Source organism: Aptenodytes forsteri, unplaced genomic scaffold (assembly GCF_000699145.1).
Source record: "Aptenodytes forsteri isolate BGI_AS27 unplaced genomic scaffold, ASM69914v1 Scaffold79, whole genome shotgun sequence".
In the NCBI taxonomy this organism is placed as follows: domain Eukaryota; kingdom Metazoa; phylum Chordata; class Aves; order Sphenisciformes; family Spheniscidae; genus Aptenodytes; species Aptenodytes forsteri.
In genome coordinates, this window is record NW_008794776.1 from 5,498,068 (window position 1) to 5,518,366 (window position 20,299).

At 37.0% G+C, this 20,299-nt stretch overlaps 1 protein-coding gene across 2 annotated transcripts; it reads right to left on the bottom strand.

The window, feature by feature from the left end:
- Positions 1 to 414: 414 nt before the first annotated feature.
- Positions 415 to 17,534, bottom strand: YPEL1 (yippee like 1). Of its 2 annotated transcripts, none has more exons than XM_009274365.2 (4): positions 17,251 to 17,534; positions 7,381 to 7,424; positions 5,859 to 5,967; positions 415 to 4,885 (listed from the first exon to the last, which is right to left on the bottom strand). In XM_009274365.2, exons 1-4 carry the CDS (start codon positions 17,365 to 17,367, stop codon positions 4,796 to 4,798), a joined length of 360 nt encoding a protein of 119 aa, XP_009272640.1. In that variant the 5' UTR covers positions 17,368 to 17,534; the 3' UTR covers positions 415 to 4,795. The 2 variants fall into 2 exon arrangements, with proteins under 2 accessions (XP_009272640.1, XP_009272639.1); XM_009274364.2 differs by lacking the exon at positions 17,251 to 17,534 and adding an exon at positions 14,277 to 14,558.
- Positions 17,535 to 20,299: the final 2,765 nt, after the last annotated feature.

Consider the following 20,299-nt stretch of genomic DNA (forward strand, 5'->3'; position numbering starts at 1 on the left):
GCAGAAATAACAGATTGAATGCCTGTGCTCAGAGTGCTCCTCTGGTCTACGGATGACCAAGATAACACAACAGAAAGCACGCCCACACTTCCTTCAATTTCTTTGAAAGTTAGTTTTAGGGTGTGCACAGACTGACTCTTTTTGAAAGCACTTTGCAGAAGTTCCATGATTGGCTCAAAATGGGCAAAAGCTCTACAAGTAGCAACGCAACTTTCTATATTTTGGAAAGATTAGCAAAAGGAAAAAACCAAGTGTTTAGTGACATTCTTAAAAACCTTGTAAAAATCAGATTCAACCCACATTTAGAAGTTTAAGAGTAACTAAGAGCACTGGCTTTTCCCTCTAGTCTTATCAGAGAATAAAGCATGAGAATCTAAATTAGCAAGAAAAGACAGCACAAAAATAACAAGCAACTCACCAAAACAATTGAAAGCTTTTATTGTGATACCTCAAGTAGATGCAATATAGTGAAACAACAAATAATGTACAGTATTGCTAGGACAAAACAGCAACACAGCCATGTCACCTGTAAAAGAAAGCATTGTAAAGAGTTTAAGAAACAATGAGGCACAACTCAAATGCCATTTATGACTCATGCTTTAGGCCTTAAACCATTTGTAACAGTCCTTTTAAAAGAAACCTCTGAAGTGTCTGTTCCTTTTGCAGTAAGTGTTTATACTGCTGGTTGGCTTAACATGAGTTTCAATGAAGTACAATAAAATGTCCAAAAAGTTTAACAATAATTTGACAGCTTCTTCCGCTCATTGCCATTATCAAAGAATGGAGATGTTCAAAATTTGGTCTGTGAGACTGTAGATCACTACTGTTGCAATCTGACTGCTGAGATGAGCGTGCAGAAAAAGCTCTACAAGCATTATTCAGAGGGAAGCGTAAGTCCACCAAAAATGGTACACAGCATTCATGAACTCTTGCACTAACTTGATATACCAATAAGAAATACGGATGACCATTTGGTTATGGGCACAGTAATGACTATTTGTCAGAACCTCTGAGGCCAGATTTTAATTCAAAGAAATTTCATAAACTATTCCCCCTCCTCCCCCATGGATTGCGAAAGACTGCAAGCATGCAAGGCATACCACTCAGATTAGCCATTATACTAGGCCTTGCTAGTGGGAAATTAAGATGGAATTATAACAAACTTCATTAATACAGTTTGTCATTGTATAGCTTACAATGAACAAGGGAAATTCACATTCTGGCTCTTCTTACTGGCAGATAAAATTGAGATTACTAGACTGCTAAAAGCATATAGCAAGACTGGTTAGGCTGATGTGTCAGCAATCCCTCACCAAATTCTGCAGCTTACTTCACAGCAAATTTGCAGCTCAACAGAATTTTTATAGATGGCAGCATTGCCTTTTATTAATCAAAAAAGGTACTTAGAGTGACCAGCCAAAGAATACCTCTATAGTGTTTGGAGGCAGACTCAGTCCTGGAACACCACTGTTACAGCCATTATTTTGGACCTAGACAGAATGTGTGGTCAGATTACTAAACTCACATCAAATTATGATTAATTACTTTAGGACAGGTGTGGCTTTAGAGGTTCAGAGGAAAAAAAACTTTCAATACATGTACATTTTTGCTAGCAAATTCCTATGCATCCCAATGAACTTTTCTTCTAAGCCAGCTCATAGTCAGTTCATTTGGTCCAAGAAAGAGCCAGCAAGAAACAAAGGTTCACAAAAGCTTTTTGTTACAGTTTATAAAAAACAAAATACAAAATAAATGTTAAGACCAACAATAAAAATAACCAGTACAAGTAACAAAAGTGCTCAAGTTGGAGGGGAAGTAAACTTGCCCAGAGCAAACACATACAAACTTTAAATATAATCTTTAATATATTACAAAAATTGGTTAGAGGGAAAATGCTTTAGTAAGATTTTTTTTCAAGTAAGTTTATTTTTCTTTCAAATGACTGCTGGAGGGTTCAGTGACCAGACTGACCTCTTCACATCAGCCAGCAGCCATTGCTATCTGGATTTTACTTTCACCAAAACCAACAACAAGAACTCTCTATATCTTTACAAGGGGAGAAGATAATCATTGACACTGCCAAGCAACACAGGAAGAAAATTCACATATTCCCTCAATAGAATGAGCCTCAGGAATTGTTACATGGCAGCATGAAATAGCAATTCTGTACTAGTTCTACTCTTTACTGCTTCTAAGCATCCACTCTTGAAAGACCAAAAAGAATATTGCTTTGTTTGGTTCTCTTAAAAGCCATAAACATCACGTATAGATCATTAACTCTTTATGCCAGTAGTCTGAAGCTCTATGTGCTAAGCACTTGATGAAGTCCCAACCTTTGGCATCAAAGTTAATTAAGGTTTTGGTGAAAATGTCCAGTTTGAAATATAAATAATGCACTGAAGAAAGAGGTTGAATTTCTAAGTAAGAATCAGACGGTGTTACAGACAGCATTAACTTGCTAACACGAGACAGCCAAACCCCCAATTTTAGAGAGAAAAGTCTTTAATACTTTACATATTTTCTTTAATTTCAACTCTCTACTGAAAAGCAGCCATTACTTTTGTCTTCAGTCCAGTGTACTGCTTCAACAAGTCTGTAGCCAGGAGATAAGAAAAGCCCGAAGATATACAAACTTCACATAAGCATGTTCACAAGTATCAACATTGCAACTGGACTTTGAAGCCAACACAAACTTTTTGCTGATAGAAGTTTTAGTGCCTTCTTCCTTGGCAACATACATTACAGTGGAGGAAAACAAAATCCCAAGAATTCCAGGTCAAAAAGATCAAGAGACAGGCAACACCAAGCCCATCTTGCATCAATAACATTGTTAAAAAGGAGACTTTGAAGCCTGATGATGTGAACATGAAGTAGTAACATATAAGCCACAAAATCCAGATTGAACATGAATGTACCACCTCAGGTCTCTGGACTGAAACCCAACAGCTTTAACTATTTCTAATTCTTACATTTTTAATTCCTAGGTATAGATCACTACAACATCTTGAATGCAGTTTAGCCAGCCTGCATCACAGAGAATGCATACACATAGGTGAACTCTCTTCTCTCTCATCCTCTCCACAAAGACACCAGAAAGCTGGTTTTAAAGATTTGTATTGCCCCTACCCATTGGCATAATTTTTCATGTATGACAAAATTTCTAAAGTGCAGCAGAGTTCAGAAAGCCTATCAGAGATTTCAAAAAATGTAACAGCAGCAACAGCACCTATGACTAATTTTGCAGGTGCCATATTAGAATTGTTATTGAGAGAAAATGATTTTGTATTGCAAGGCTTCCATATTGTTCAGTTATAGTATTTATGTAGTGTTAAAGGTTTTTCCCAAACATTTTGTCCTCAAGCTTTAAAAGGATTAAAATACAAAAGTCTTCAGAGACTGTTTAATTTGAAAATAAAGTTAGCAAATTTACAGAGCATTTCTTCATATTTGCTCAGAATTTGCATGCACAGATACCAACAGCTGATATGGTGCATACACTTTCCAGAAGTCTCTCTCTCATTAACTCATTCCATTTAAGAAACAGCATGAGAACAAAAGAGAAGTTAAGTTTCATATAAATTTTTATTATAAAAAGGTACTTGGGAATGATTTAGCCAGCAAACCAAGAAACCCTTTCCCCACCCCCCAAGTTCTAAAAACTATCTTGTTATTTTATTTTATGAAAAAATGAGTCAAACTTCCTTTCCCTCTTATTGCCCCTCCTTTTCCTACAGGTACATATTAATTTTCATGTCATAGGCTCTGGCCATTTCTCACAAAAATAAATACTTTTGTTCAACTGTAGCAGAAGCAGAATACTTCAACAAGTTTTCCTTGATATCAACCTCTTTGTCCAGTGCATTAGGACTATACAGTTACATGGAACCAGCCATAAAACTTTACTGATGCACAAGTCCCTGTTACTGGCAAAGGTACAGTACCAAAACTTTTTTTAATACACCAACTAATTTTTTTTTCCAAAATAGAAGATGCATATATTTTTCTGCCTTTTTAATCTTGCAAGCTATAGTTTTATAAATTTCTTATCCAGCAAAATCCTTAGGGAATATGTTGGTCTTAAATGAACATGTTATATAGCATTATTGATTTACGATCCTTCTAAGGTATTTCATTAAGATACCAAACCTCCAGCATAACCTTTCTAACAACTTGAGACCTGCTAACTTCAGTCAGTGCAATTGAAATTTTTTAAAGTGAGCACTGTACCTTTAACCAATTCACCTACAAGATGTACATAGGTTGTGGTACACTCAAATTTAAAAAAGAAATTAATAACTACAATACTGCATCCTCTTCACTGCCAAACACATCAGAAATTGCTACATATAAAAAAGCACCCCATCCCATACATTCTTTCAGACTGCTCAGATATAGAACTTCTACAGGACCGGAGTGTAGGTGTTTAGGCAAGAAGCATGCACAGCAGAAGGTAGCATTAAAGGCATAGATCAAAGATAGATGCTAACCAGTAAAATCCGTTTTCAATTAGTGAACTGTTTCTCTAGTTTGAGAGAGCTTAGAAAAAGGTCATCCAAAATGTTCCAAAACAACTGTTCACACAATAATACATGTACAAAAAGAGGGAACTTACACAAGGAGAAAAGGCAAACATGGCCTGAAATAGCCACTTACACTACACTACTCATTTGTGAGGTTTCAGAGTTCAGTGATATTCTCAGGGCCACTCTAGCCAAGCTCTTCCTTTACTTCGCGTTAGTCTTTGTAAAGCATGTTCCACAGAATATTGTCCAAACAGAAGGAAAAAGGTTATGATTCACTCCCAGCCATTGTCTTTTATCATGTGGGCAAGTTCAATGATAAATTTTCCTTCTTTGTATTTCTGACTGCTCTCAAAAGCATGTTCCTGTAAAGAAGAAAAATCAAGACACTGAATTAAGCTGGGGAAATTAAGTATTTTAAACATCAAACTTGCATTAACAATACAAACCAGGAGACACTACAGTTAACATCCCGTATCAGTTACACCGAATCAAGGGTGGGAAGGAGGAAAGAGAGGATGAAGAGGGTTGAGAAGGAAATAGGAGTAAACTGCGCATAAGCGGAATCAGCAGATCTACTGCGCAACAGATCTTGCTTTAGAACTTTCCACATTCTCTCACTGCTTAGGGAATTTTAATGCTTTTTTTAAGTTAAGGTTAGGAAGTGGCATGTTATGTGTGTTCAGTTTCCTTATTCCCAGAAGCAATGAAAAGAGGGAACAGGAACCTTTTCAAAAGGTCATTCAGAGAGAATGCATTAGGACAACTTCCTTCTATAAGATCTGAAGCTATACTCAATCCATGAAGATCCGACATGCAACACCCAGAAGCTAACATTTTCAAAACATCAAACTTGCAACACAGCTGCAAGTGTTACAGGTAACTGTGCAAGTGCACAGTAACTTTTCAAACAACAGAATCAAGTTCACATTCGTTGTAAGCAGTGTAAACATGCTCTACCATTTATCATAATTTGTATTTTTGCTACATGAACCAACTCTTGCAACCCAAGAAATTAAAGGCCCACTTTGACAATTTCTTCCATCCAGTTTAGTGTATGTGGTTGGTAATCTTGCAAAAAGATATTACAGAAGTATTAGATAGCTGTAATAGCACCTGTAGTTTATGCTTGTTTTGCAGTCCAGAATAAAGTTATCTACTACAACCCTACAGCAGATGTAAGGAAGCAAAACTACATTACAGTCTGATATATACAAAAGCACTAGAGCTAACTCACCTAAACTACCAGGATAGGTGCTACTCAATGGCCTACTCAAATATCTGTGCTTCAACATACAACATACAACCATTTATTGAAGACTTAAGTATATTGCTTACGTATTTCCATCCAAGAGTGGTTTTACAGTTTTCACAATAGATATCTGCTACAGCATGTAAACCTGTCAGAAGAACTCGCTCCTCTGCTGGACCACAGCCCACATTTACCCTGAAAAAAAAAAAGGGAGAAATTGCCTACATTAACTGCACAAGAGTGTTTCTTTTCTTACCTGTTACCCACCTTTTCTCCAGAGGACAAAGAATAGTTTAAAAAGTGCCTAACTTATTCAATGCTGTAAAAGGCACTTCCTCTGTTACACTGAGCTGAAGGGACAGGAAGAAAAAAGGGTTTTGTTTTTTGTTTTTCAAGTGACTAGTCTAAACAGCAAATTGTTGGTCATGCCCACTTACTCCCATCAAAGACAAGCTAAATAGTTAAAGTTCCAGAGAACAAAACACTAAACAGTAACTGGACACCTCTATAGTTTTGGACTTTTCTTCAAAAACAATTTGAGATGTCTATAATGGAAGTCTGTAGCAGTAAATCAGCACCAACAGTTGAATTCAGAACCAACTCCAAAATAGCAGCAAGGAAAAAGCCTCATAAATATTTCTTTGCTACAGATCAGCAGACTAAGCCATAATGAACGAACAGCAATATAAAAACAAAACATCCCATGAAGTACTGCATCAAGCTTTTTCATGAATAAGAGTCTATGCAGAAAACATCAGGCAAGACCATTAAATGAAGTTTTTAGACAGTGTTATACAAGAGCAAAATTTTGCCATTTTTGCTGTTGTATTACCAGATTCTTACTACTACAATTACACTAGAAGTCCCAAGTCACCACTGAACAACTACATATAAAAAGAATTTCAAGGATCTGCAATCAAATCCTTTACAGTTACAGTTCCATTATCCTGGTCTAAAATAGACTGACACACTTAACTGCATTTCTTTTTTCCAAAATGCTGCAACACAATAAACTGCTGAAAAATAAAGACAAAAACGCAATCCTGCATATTAGAAACTTAAAAATACATCTATTAGCAAATTCAAAGAGCCCTATATCATGGGTAGGACTTGCTTAAAATTGCAAATGTTAGGCTTGATAAGATCAGACACCTTCTGCCTCTAGCACATTTGCAATATTCAAGGTCATTTAAGATGTACCAAGTTTACTGGAACATTAACCTGTATATCACACTGGAAAATTCTTCTTTAGACTACAGCAGAGTTGTCTAAAGCAAATTTACAGTCACTGGAATATCTCAGAATGGCAATTCTTACTCAAGACAGTTACCATTACATACATAAAAGGAATTTCATAACACCCTCCCCTAAACTTTCAGCTATTAGCAGAATTACTTAAAATATAAGATAATAATATGTGCATAGGCATACTTACCAATCAGCTCAGTAACTGAGCTCTGTAATAACTGTTGCTGGTGAGTAAAGCCAATGTTAAAAAGAACAGGGCAAAGTGCAGCTACACTAATTCCTACTGTTTTTCACTTATGAAGCATACAAAAAAAAATTACACTCTGTAGGTAGTGTGCATAACCACAACAACATACTTACACAGAATTAAAGAGGTAGGCTCGTCCCTGGCTTCCCTGGAAGGACTGCATTAAAAAAAATTGCACTTGTTAAAACTCACAAAAAACCCACCAAACAAGAAAATAGTTCCAGAAGGATGTGTTAGTAAGCATATAAACATAATACAGATATAAACTATTTCAAATGAATTACTTTAAGTTAAAAGTTTATACCAACTCTTTATAGGAAAGCCTGGTCAAAGTTTTTACCCACATTAGGTTTTCAGCAACTGTTTTAAGTTGTTAAGTATTGTTTAAATTAAGACATCTGTAATGCAAACAAAACATACTTTTTTCCTACCCCTCTGTGCAAGATATCCATTCTCATTTTCCTAGACATCCTTCATGCTAGTTAAAATTTCCTTTTAACTCAAAGGGAATTATTTCCATCTCCTCTGTCTTCTCCCGCTGCACCCAAAAGATGATTTATTTCAATTTCATTGCATCATTTGATGTAAGACCAGCAAAATTCTGGACCAATCATAAAACCAGCATACTGTATTCAGGAAATGCATCTGATCAGTTTATAACCTCAGCTTTATTTTGATAAAACAACTGTTACCATCAAATGGCTCAGCACAGCCATATGCTTTCAAATCTCTCACATTCCTGAGAGATTATGGACAAAAGATGACTGTTAGACTTTCTTGGCTGGATCTAAATTAATGTTTTAGTTTGGAGCAGTAGCACAGTTTTGAAGTAAAACCCCTAATCAACCACACTTACTGGGGATTGGTTTGGCTTGCAGAGCAGTTTCAGTGCCTATGAACTACATCTTTGTTCCTTCTGTACTGAACTAAACCAGAAGCTCTTCTACTGTGCACTCTACAAACGCTAATGAAGAGAAAGGCCTGAACCTATGATCAGACAGCCTTGAGCTACAAACATCCTGGCAAAACTTGTGAGCAGACTAGATCCAGCCATAGGTAAAACATTCACAGTGTCTGTAAGACACATCACTGCTTTCATCTGTTGATTTGTTCCTTCTGTATTGAATTACTTGGTAATTTAGACATAGCCATTATTTCCCATTCAGACAGGATCACACTGGAGTTTTTTTCTCTTCCATGATGAATTCCATTTAAAAAAATTCCTAAACTGTCTTAATTTCTTTTTTCCCAGAATTTCCCTTCCCTAACCCACTTTCAAAGAAAATTAACAATTTTATCCATGCTGAAGAGAAAGTACAATTGTTTTTAAGAATCCTTGCAGTTCAAGTATTGAAGATCAAAGACCAACTTTTCTGAAACCTACATTAGATCAACATGGAAAGTTTTTGGAAGGAAAATCTCACCATGGATATTTTTGAATGGTTTTAGTAACATTAGGCATGGAACCACAGGCAGAAGGACCTTTCTGCAATGGATTCTTCTTCTGACAGGTATTTAGTTATATAATTAGAAATCACTTGACACCAAAATAGATATTTTGCCAGTCTAATGATTAGTAACACAACACCAGTAACTGTTGTACCTTAACTACTTACTCAGATCAGTTTGCAAAAAAAGATCTAAAAGGGAAGTGTATATAAATGAACATGTTTTCATCAACATTAACCAGATTACATACTGCAACAAAGAATGTTAAAAGAAATCCATGACTCTGGACTACTGTAAGTAGCAATGTTGGCAGTGTAGTTACATACAGCCCTTAGCTACTCATAAAATCTCACCTTAATATGAGAAGTTTACTTAACAGCTTATAGCATTAATATTTTAGCAACCATTTAAAAGCATTATTAAATGAAGATTTTTGGGCACAGAACATATTTCTTCATCTATAGCAAAGACAAAAGAAAAGGTACTCTCTCCATTATCCAGAACTGCAAGTCTTTTTTTCACAAGGCGAGGAAAAAAAAGATAGCTTTCACTGTACTGCATAGCCTAAAACTTCAAGTAGGACTGACCCTGACAGAGACTCAGTTGAGTACAGAGTCTGAACAGCTCTGCCAGAAAGTAATCCTTACACCTACCATTAAAACAAACCCATCACTAGTTCCGTTCTCCTGAGATACTTGAAAACGCATCACAAAACTGGCAGAACAGTACAAAACCTAGTCTGTAGTTTCTGTAGAATAAACAGTGCTCTAACTTAGAGCCAGTGTCTCACAATCAACAACGAAGCAGAGAATGCTTATTGCAGATGAAGACAAAAACTATTTATGTATATACTCTCAAAAACTCCCCATTAACAAATGAGTAACTAGCCTGAGTCAACTACACATGAATTTAGAGACAACTACAGTTGTGCAACCCCAAAATTTAAGAAAAAGCAAGGGAAACACTTTAAAGGTCCTCTTATTCATGAAGTAAACTTAAACTAGAACTTCCTTGTTCCATGTACCTGAAATTAAGAAAAACAACTTTTCAAAGCCATGATGACCATTATTTTTGGTTAAGTTATTATAAAAATTCTTAAAGAAGTTGCAGTCATTTCTCCTTGCTTTAAAAACTCTGTTGCAAATTAGAATTCACAAGTCTTTTTTCAAACTCCAAGAAGTACTCTCTCCTATTAATCATGTGTTAGTTTCTCTATTTACATGTAATTAGACATGCCAGTCACATACAAATTAATCTGTGGGTTTTTTTTTGTCTGGTCCTACACAATCACTTTTTAAGCTACTTTTATGCCATACTTGAAGTTCCCCAGCTAGCTGGGAAAGAAAAAGACTCCAGAACAAATCAACAGTCAGGAGACCTTTTGAACTACTTTATGCAATTATTTCTGCCAAGTTTATGTTTAGTCTTGACTTAATCATCACCTAATAAAAGCTCTCCTTTGACCCTGCTTTTCTCAAAATTAAGCAGAGGGCAGTAACAGGATACCAGGAATAGCAGAAAAAGAAGCCCTTCCCCCCTCGTTTCATAAGCTAAAAAAATTCTAGCCAAATGAAATACAAACTGCAGGTTGGAAAGTACTGCTTTAGTTGTTCTTTTTTCCTGATGTATTTTTAAAGATGACTTTTCTTTTCTTGCACCCTTTGCTTTGTTGCCCTAACTATGCTGTAATCTCCTAGTTTTTTTTTCCCCTCAGAAATGGCCATCTTCATTACCTTCTAATTTTCAGAATTATCAGGGTAGAGCGGAGGGAAAAGCAACACAAAACAACCTTTCCTGGGACAGGGGTTTTAGAAAGAAAATCTGTTCACAAATATCCCACCGTGAAAAGCTCCTCCATTCCCACCTTCTCTAGCTTCCTGTTAGCAGAGTTGGGCCGATTCATCTTGCTCACCTACATACATGTTTAGAGGCTAAACATTGTATTTACATGCCATAGAACAATTGGGGGTTTTGCCCAGCTGGAAAGAGTGAGCTCCTCCACATTTACATCACTCAGACAACTTGACAACAACCTGTGGCAACTTGTGCTACTGTGTTCTGGAATACAGAACTTGGGTCTAGGCAACTCAGATTTTCCTTTAAACCCAGTGTCAAACCACAACATCAATGTGTCATTGAGCATTTAATGGTCTGCTATCCGTCCATATGGAACACCTATACACTGACTGAAGTAAAAGCACTGTAAAGATATCAATTTTTAAATTCCTGTGCCTTTTAATTTTTCTTATGAATTTCTTAACTTGTCAGAGCTTGGCAGTCATAGTTTCTTATTCACATTGAATAGATGAGATTTTTTTTCCCCAAAAACTGTATTCAAACACAGAAAGGTATACATCTGTCACATATGCATTCTCTTGATCACAGAGTATTGATTTACATGTAGGGTCCACCTACTAACAGGTATAAGAAAGATTTATTATCAGAGCTCTACTTCCTGATGCATCCTATTACTAGAAATTGAAAGAGGACAACTCATTTTGGCACTTGAACTGCTTGCTAAGCTTGTAACTTGGCTATAGAGTATTTTGCATAACCAGAAAAAAAATAATACTGAACAAACATTTGTTTTTACCAGCACTAAGTTTCTCACACTTTGCACTGTATGATTCAGTTATACTGATACAAATTTTAAAAGACCAACAGGTTAAACACTGTGTGTCAACTCCTCAAAGGAAATGAAAGAGAAGAGAATATTTTAAATGGCAGTGTCAAGGACTAAAAGGCATAACTGTTCAAACCAGTCTCCAGACAAACTGCTCTTCTGAAGAATAAACATCACCTATGCAAACACAAACTTTTACTTTGCAAGATTTGTTCAGCACTTCCAAGATGGCTAGCACTATACATAAATCATAACTAAAACAGAACGTTCTATTAAAACTGAGTCTTAAATGTCTTACCCAGTGGAGAGGAATTAGAAGATAGAGGCTGGTGTGACCAACTGTCATCAATGGCTCACATCAACCAGGATTTTTACTTAGAAGCTGGGCAATTCATCAGTTCAATTAATATTCACAGTTAAAACAAACTTGCTTTAAGTCTGCTTTTTCATGGTCCTCAATTAATATTTCATTGATTTATGATTTAACTTTTTGCCTAGAAAAACCACATCTCTGACTAGCTGTCCATTCCTACAGGAAGATCTACAACATCCATAACTTTCTTGTTTCAGCACAGTTGAAAGTGTCTAGAATGTCTGATAGCGTAAGCAAAACTGTTTAACTGTGCTTAGGAACTATACTAAGGTCAACTGCAACAGTAGTTTGGTATTACAATCTTTCAAGTCACCTGACAGACCTCTGTCATCAATACATTTTGTAGTAAAGAAACTTTATAAGTGTTTCACTTACATGCTAGTACATACCTGCAGAATTAGATATGATCTATGCTTCTAAGTTAAACCCATCATTACCTCTAACACCAGGATTAGCTGTTTCACCCAGGAGAAAAGGAAGTATCAGTTAAGCAGAACATATTTACTGCCCTAAGGGATACCTAAGGGCATGGGTGGGGGACAGGAAGCTACTAAAAAGCTTATGTAATTAATTATTCCCCACAGATGGGATTAGATTGTGTGGCTAGAGATCATGCTCCACAGAAAACATCCAGAGAAACTGCTACCTTAGCATGTATTAAAAGTATGGCAGGCATTATTATAAGCAAGTCAGAATGGCATTAACAGTATCTTTCTTAAGCACAGCTTGCAAGCTACTCATAACACAGAAAAATAATTTTAAAGAATGGAAATGAAAGAAGTCATAGGGTTTTTTTTGTTTCATCTTCTTGAGTTTCCTTTCATTTGCTAGAGTTCACTTTACAAGCTAAGATAGATCAACCTGAATTAATATTCTGAACAAATATGCAATTCAAAGAAATATTACTGAGTAATTCAGAAGACAGTATTCTTAGATGCAGCATTCTTAAGGTAAACCCAAAACACATAAAAGTGCTCTGATGTCTGAAATTATCTTCTCAGTAAGGTGCATCAGAGACTGTAAGGATATCCCATCACTTCAAGATTTGCAAAATAAATTCAGAAAATTGAATTCAACATAAGCTACAGACAAAAAAAAATTATCAGGGAAAGAAAGATTTGTTCCATTTGGTATTTCTCTCAGATCCAACTCCTCAATACTGCAGACAACTAGAGATGCTGCTGCTGCTCAGCTGCTTACTAGGCAAGTTCTAGATGACTCCATGATAAGTATTAAAAAAACCACCTGAAAGTACATTTTCGTTCAATTATTTACTGATTTTAATAAAGCAAGTTATAAAGTTCAATATGTAGAGAACAACCTTAAATTCCACCCAAAAAAACTGCATGCCTGCAGATTTAGCAAATGATATTTCCCAAAGTGAAGACTGTCAGGCAGGACAAGTTATCTTGAGTTATACAGCATCTTGAATGTATTTCAGAAATAATTATGTCAAAACACCCGTAGAGTAGAACACTTCTCTTACACACTTTCCAGCTCCTTTAAACCTTCAAATCTCTTCTTGGATGTTTTCCAAAGACTGCTTCTCTCCCAAAAACTAGATTCTTCCCCCAAGAGAAAAAAAACCCAGAACCCAAAAAACTAGAAGCCTCTTAGAGAAAAAAATTATCACTAGAATATTTATTAAATTAGGCCCATTCTCAACTTTTTCAGCAGGGTACAAAAATGGCCTTCAAGCATTCAACAGGCCTGTCCTGGTTTCAGCTGGTTAATTTTCTTCCTAGTAACTGGTACAGTGCTGTGTTTTGGATTTAGCATGAGAATAATGTTGATAACACACCGATGTTTTAGTTGTTGCTAAGCAGTGCTTGCACTAGTCAAGGACTTTTCAGCTTCTCATGCCCTGCCAGTGACAAGCTCGGGGGGGCACAGCCAGGACAGCTGACCCAAACTGGCCAAAGGGATATTCCATACCATATGACATCATGCTAGGGGATGTTGGCCCAGGGGGGCAACAACTGCTCAGGGACTGACTGGGCATCGGTCAGCAGGTGGTGAGCAATTTGCATTGTGCATCACTTGCTTTGTATATTCTTTTATCATTATTATTATTTCCCCTTCCTTTTCTGTCCTACTAAACTGTCTTGATCTCAACCCATGAATTTTACTTTTTTCCACAATTCTCTCCCCCATCCCACTGTGTGTTGGGGAGTGAGCAAACAGCTGTGCGGTATTTAACTGCCTGGTGGGTTAAACCACAACAAGGCTCAACTATCTTTCCAAGTACTCCTTACATCATAAGCAAAGGGGGATTACCAAATTGAATCAAGCTAAGAACAGCACATTTACTTAAAGACAATAAACCCTTAAGAAAATTCCTCTTGAACTCATCAGTTAAACAGTGGAGAACAAAAACAGATTGCTAAGCAAGGCTAAAAATGTTTTGGCATCTATTTAAGCTGAAGACTTTTCCTTCTCATCAAGGCATTCGGTATGTCTACTATTATGTTATTGGAGAACTAAATTTAACCACCAAGATTGTTCTTTTACCCATAAGGTGCAAGGATTTCCCAGTGAAGTCAATGACAGTTATGTATATATACCTTTATGCAGAACTTGTTCTTGAAAATATTGACACATCTAGTCTTGTCTGTAACTTCATATGACTTTTTCCCCCTCTGGTCAGATATGCTTTGCAATGAATGAGACAGAAGAAAGTGACAATATTTATACAGGCATCTATACAAAGTAACCCAGATTTTCATCCATCCCAAGCATTAAGGCACATTGTAAGACGATTCAACAGTCTTTCAAGCAGGTCAACCTTGACTAACAAAGCATTATCCTTTGCAATATAGCCACTAGGTTCCAAGATTTCTATTAGGTATTTGTATTTCTTTGTCATTTGTTGGACCTTGACTGAGTTTCTAAACAATTACTGGAACTTAATGGATACAAGCCATTCTCAAGTGCTTTGGAACTTACGCTCTTCAAGCAACATTTCCCTCCTACAAAATTAACTACTGCTAATAATCACTGCACATTCTCTACCATTTACAAACAAATCAGAAGAAAGCTCTTCCAGTTAAGCCTTTCACAAAACTTATTTTAGAATCACTTTAAGGGGCAACCTCCCCTGGACTTCAAAAAGTCTTGTAGAAGTTTTCCCTCAAAACTTAATTATGTCAATTTTTTAAATTGTTGGTTGCTTTTTATGTGTTATTTGAACATTTTAAATCCAACAAGTGCCTCCTATGGCATCAATTTTTTGCCTTGCTCTTTATCAAGGCCTGTGGTTGCTTGCTGATAGAGGTTACTTCTCTTCTGTGCCTGTAGTCATAGTAGGATATGATTCTAAATATCCATTGGCTTCTTGAAAGAAGCTGCAGGTTCTTTTCCTGTCCTCTGAACACCACCCATTGTAATGAAGACTGGTATATTCCTCCTAATAAACACTTTTTAAAAAAATACTAACATTCACTTTGAAGTCTTCGCCAAAGAAACAGAAAATCCAGCACTTGCAGACTTGTTAACAATGCAAATCAGTAGTGTCCAAGACATGCTAACATCACTTCAAAATTACACTTATTTGAATTAAGTCATATACAGTTCATTAGTTCTCTCATTATGTATCCTTCAAATCAGTGTTTCCCCCCCCCAAGATGACCGAGTTACAAATTATTATAGCAACTGCTCATACATGTGTACATGTGTTTAGCTGTACAGACTAATGTTTGTCAACATCCCTACTGCTCATGACCTCCTAGTTTGGGACTCCTATTCTCAACCAGCCTTCCTCCCATTCCTCCCCCTTTCCCCAGGTTCCTCCCTAGATGCAGAAAACACAAGGTTAGGGTAAAAATATCTAGACATGTATGCTCTAATCACTAACAACCAAGTTGATTTCAACACTAGGCAACATGTCGAGTCCTTTCATAGTTGCAGAGAAAGCTAAAACTACAGATAACGATAAATTTGCTTGTGCAGGTAGCACATTTTCATACATCTCAAAGACACAGCTAGCAAAGTTTCATTCTTTATGTAGGCATCTACAAACTGAAGTTCAGGAAAGATGTAACCCCTCCCACTAGTTTTTGGCCCAGAACATGTAGTGAATGAAGCTGTGATTGCTTGCAATTTAGAATCCAGTGTTGCCAAAAAGACCCCTTATATTCAAATTCTGAAATCAACATGGAAACAAATGAAATTCAAATGGATTCACATTACTATTTGAATATTTCTCGTTTTTTTCTAACCTTAAAACAAAACAAGGTCAATCACTATAAAGTGAGGAACTTTTTTAGCTTAATACAAGTAAAAAAGTCCTCCCTCTTAATTTCTTCACATAATTTCATATATGTAGCTAGCTCACTGTTTCACATTTAGTGTGTCACATTTGTAGTTCCATGCTTCAATACATGTACTAAGTTGAGGGAAAGAATTGTTTAGGGGAAAAGACTACAGGCAGAGCAGTAGTAAGCAAGCAGTAAGTAACACTGCCAAGAACTGCCACCAATTTTACTATTCAAGTCAAAAAGTTGTCTTGAGATCTAAACAAAGATAAAAAAATTAGTAACACAAGAAAATCTGCATGGGGAAAACCCATTATTTCCTGGTAACACTAAGGGATAAGCACGCAGGTATACTTTCTCCTCACCCAAAGAAAACCTCAATTCAGAAGTAGCAGCATTCTCAACCCACCCCCCCATTTCTTCAGCACTCATGAGCAGCATCACCTTAGCACTGCTGAACACACAAACAGGCAGAAGCAACAGATAAAGTTAGTTATAAAGGGTTTGCCACTAAAAATTTTATTTGACAAAATAGTTATATAGAAAGCAATTTGTATTAAGAGGTTTGAAAAGCAACTGAAGTGTTTTCTCCAGGACACCATTAAGAGCAAATCCATCAGGAGTTTATTTGAAGCAAAGAATGAACCAGTCTGTCAAATATTTATCCCCAAATTTTCCTATGCATTTCATACATCACAAATATTGGTTTCTTCTAGCAACAGGTAAGGACGACAGGCCTAGCCTGTTTCAAGGATCCACACATCCTCTAAGCTTAAGTTCAGACAGTCCAACTATTTTGAACATCTCTGGCTAATCATATTCCTTAGGAACTGGTATACAGCAGAAGTAAATGTGTTTACAGATTCCGTAATAGCAGTGGAACATTGTTGAAACAGCCAGTTTTGTGACCTTCAGTCAAATAGAGTAAAAAACAATTTTTATCTGGAATAACCATAACCAGAATCATTCTTCTACCCAGAGATCCATGTTTTGTTCTGACAGTTTTCCTTAGCAGACTTTTCAGATATGACAGCTCACAAATACTACCTACCTGACAGTAGACAGAGCTTGTTAATACAGGGAATACATTAGATCAGCCTTTATGTCACATTCAAAAGTTTCCAGAATATACCCAGTCCTCTGTATACAACATGTATGACCCAAGAGTGAACCCAGGGAAAGTACTTTGAAGTACGCATCAATTTGCATCCCTTATCTACTTGGGAGCAGTGATAACCATTTTGGTTAATAAATAATTGATGAGGTCTCTAAACAAACCACTTGCCTTGGAGATCAATTCATCGTGATTGGCTAGATGGGCTCTGCAGTGGATACAGCTGTAGGTTCGATGACAGTTTGGCAGGTAAGCCTGGAACGTTTTTGATTTTGTCATTTTTACCATTTCTGCTGGTGGCTCCTCACTCAGCTCAGGGCTGGCACTTGAAGAATTACAACTTTGCTGAACTCGCTGACAAAAGAAACACTGGAATATGCAAGCAAAAGCCGTTGTTGTTCTGGAGTGTGTGTGGCACTTTCCACACAAGTGACAGAAGAGAAACAGTCACAACCTGTAGGTGAAAAGAGCAAACCAATTAGCAGCTTACAACAAGGCCAGAATAAACTTGTTATTCAACAGTTCTAGATACAAAGTGAAGTGCTCTTTAGAGCAAATGCATGGCTACACTACCGGCCCCTTTTTTCTATGAAACTGCTCAATTCAAGTTCCATTCAACACAGCAACAAGCAGTTCTGTTGCACTAGTGGCATCTATCGCATCACATTTCTAATGAAGGAGGAGATTCAAACAGTTCTCCATGAAGCACAAGCACTTTCTACAATATACCAGGTATGCTCTTTAAGACATCAATGCAGAAAGTTACAGCAAAAAGGCAGGGGATTAGAGAAAGTTAATTGTCTTTGAAGTTCTAGTGGTCAGTTCCAATATAGCAAGTGACAAGGCATCTTGGAAAACACTTGCTATGTCCAACAATAAACATACAATAGATACTTGCACTTTGGCTTTCAGCAAAAATCTTGCTCTATTGCATCTACCAAGTAAGATGCCGTCACCCTATTCAGGGATCCATGTCTGAGGAGACATCTTTCAAGCTCAGCACAATTATGCTTTTAGGCAAAGACCTTTTTGACCAGTGTCCTGATCAGAGCTAATTAGATACTTCCTCACCCTACCAGAGTAGCCTTAATGGATGCTACCAAAATCACAGTCAGATAATAAAAGCTAAATTCTACACAGAGAATACCCAATTGCATTCTTAATCCTCAGTGTGCCTTTAAGAGACATTATATGCATAAACAGAGAAGGCCAGCCCTTCCTGCTATGCTGGAAAGCAAGCCTTTTTTACAGTTTGCCTGAAAATTACAGATTCTAAGTATTCGTAACAACATCTACTGATCTGTCAAAGGCCATCAGTTACCACACTATATGTGTCAAGCTAATGAGCGACCCAAACATGAACACTGCACAGTCACTATGCCATCAGCTATCAGGTGACTGACAGAGTAGGTCAATAGCACCAACACAGAAATGAGAGCCAATATAAAGAATTTACAGTATCTTGATCCAACTATTAAAACGAGCATGCAAAACACTTATCACTGTTGTAAACTGTGTGCAGGGCAGCAGTTAACCACTCTTCTAGCAGTATGATACTAGTAATACAAATAGAGCAGATAAACAATCTTTTATGTGGCTTTCATTATAGGAAGCAGTCACTGTGCTCCAAAAGAAGTCTTAAAAAAGTAATCTGTACAGCAGGCCTAGCACAAGAAACAACCACAGCAAGATTTAAAGGGTTTTGGTTTGGATTTTTTTTAATTATTTTTTTAACCTTAGCCTTGTGGTAGCAGCAGGAGAAAAGACTCAAGAACTACTGAAGGACTTACTACAAGAAAATTTCTTACACAAAGAATTGCAAAGGCAGAGACAAGCTACAAACAAGATATGTAGCAGAACATATGCAATCCAAAAAATAAAGCAAAAATGGGAACAAGTTGCCATCCAAAGCACGTATCTACACATCAGAATGATTGGACTTGTGTTAGTCACTGAGAAGGAAAACAGATTTGATAAGGGATACATTAGTATGTTTGAAATATTAACCCAGTTAGCATGAAGAGCAGAACTTAATTATTAATAAAGTCATTTAAACAAATATTATATACCTATTGTCTCAGGATAATTTAATTATAACTGCAAAGGGAAGAATGATTACAGTGTTTGGAGAAAACAGCTTGCTTTTGTAGAACAGCTAGATATTAAGCCACATTTATTAGAGGTAACAGATTGTAGGAGAAAGACAGAAGACACAAGAAATACAATCCTAGAAGTTAAACGTGATGTTCCCTTTAAATTCCCTGCGTGAACTCTTAATGTTAGAAAGATACAGATCCTGTTTATGTTCACAGAAACAGTAAAAAACCTGAGGGTTTCAGAATGAAAGGCACCACAAGCAAAGATGTTTTGACTTTGGATCAGACCCTTTAGATCAGTAATTGAAACATGAGTTCAATGCTTGTAGGAGTTCAGCAAGTTGAACATAAAAGGAAAATATTTTTCTTCAAGGCATTCCTAGAAGCTCTTTTAGTTCACATTTCTAAAGGCAACCTGGCCTCTTTCAGAGTCAATATACCAAGTCCTTCAACTACAGAAATTAGAGAATTCCAAAGCTCTTTTGACAAAACTGTATTTGCTCTCTTCAAAAAGAAGGCAATCCTAAGTGTTTGATATACACCCTAAGAACTACAGAACTTGTTGCTTTGTCATGTTAAAGGCAAGATTCAAAACTTGAACCATTTCTTAGCTCGCTCTCATAATGGTGAACAAATCCAGTCTCACTTCAGTCCGATATTTGAGCAGTAGCAGGTTCCACAGCTGCTGTTCATTATTCTGTGGAAAGCAGTGTAAAAACCTGAGGCAACTATTTCTTTCTTGTTCTTAGACAACACCACAGTCTGTGCTTTGGTCAGGCACGTGACAGCTAGGTTTCCTGAAGATCTAACCAATCTGAAAGAAATTGCAAAATTAAGTGCAAAAGCAAGTGTATAGGTTGTTGTCTATCCATTTCTAAATCGCTGCCCAGAGCCTGCTTCTGTGACTTGTATTTGCACCTACCAGTCCAGAACCAATAGGAACCCCTGGAAGCACTAAGTGTATTCGCCACTGACTCCGTACAGGCGGCAGGAGGAACCCGAACAAAAAAAACCTCTTCGCCTCCCTCGCGAGGGCTGTAGCGCCGTGCTGCACGCACCGCGCACAAGGGGATTTTCCCCGGCACAGCCACAAAGCAGACCGACCCCAGGGACGCCCCCTCGCC

Excerpts from the sequence above, each read along its gene's own strand:
- YPEL1 (XM_009274364.2), bottom strand. The coding sequence starts at position 14,438 with ATGAAAATCTGGGTTACTTTGTATAGATGCCTGTATAAATATTGTCAC. Across the intron at positions 7,425-14,276 it reads AGAACAAGTTCTGCATAAAG|TCCTTCCAGGGAAGCCAGGG; the intron begins GTATATATACAT and ends TTTTTAATGCAG. Across the intron at positions 5,968-7,380 it reads GCCTACCTCTTTAATTCTGT|GGTAAATGTGGGCTGTGGTC; the intron begins GTAAGTATGTTG and ends TTTTTTTTTCAG.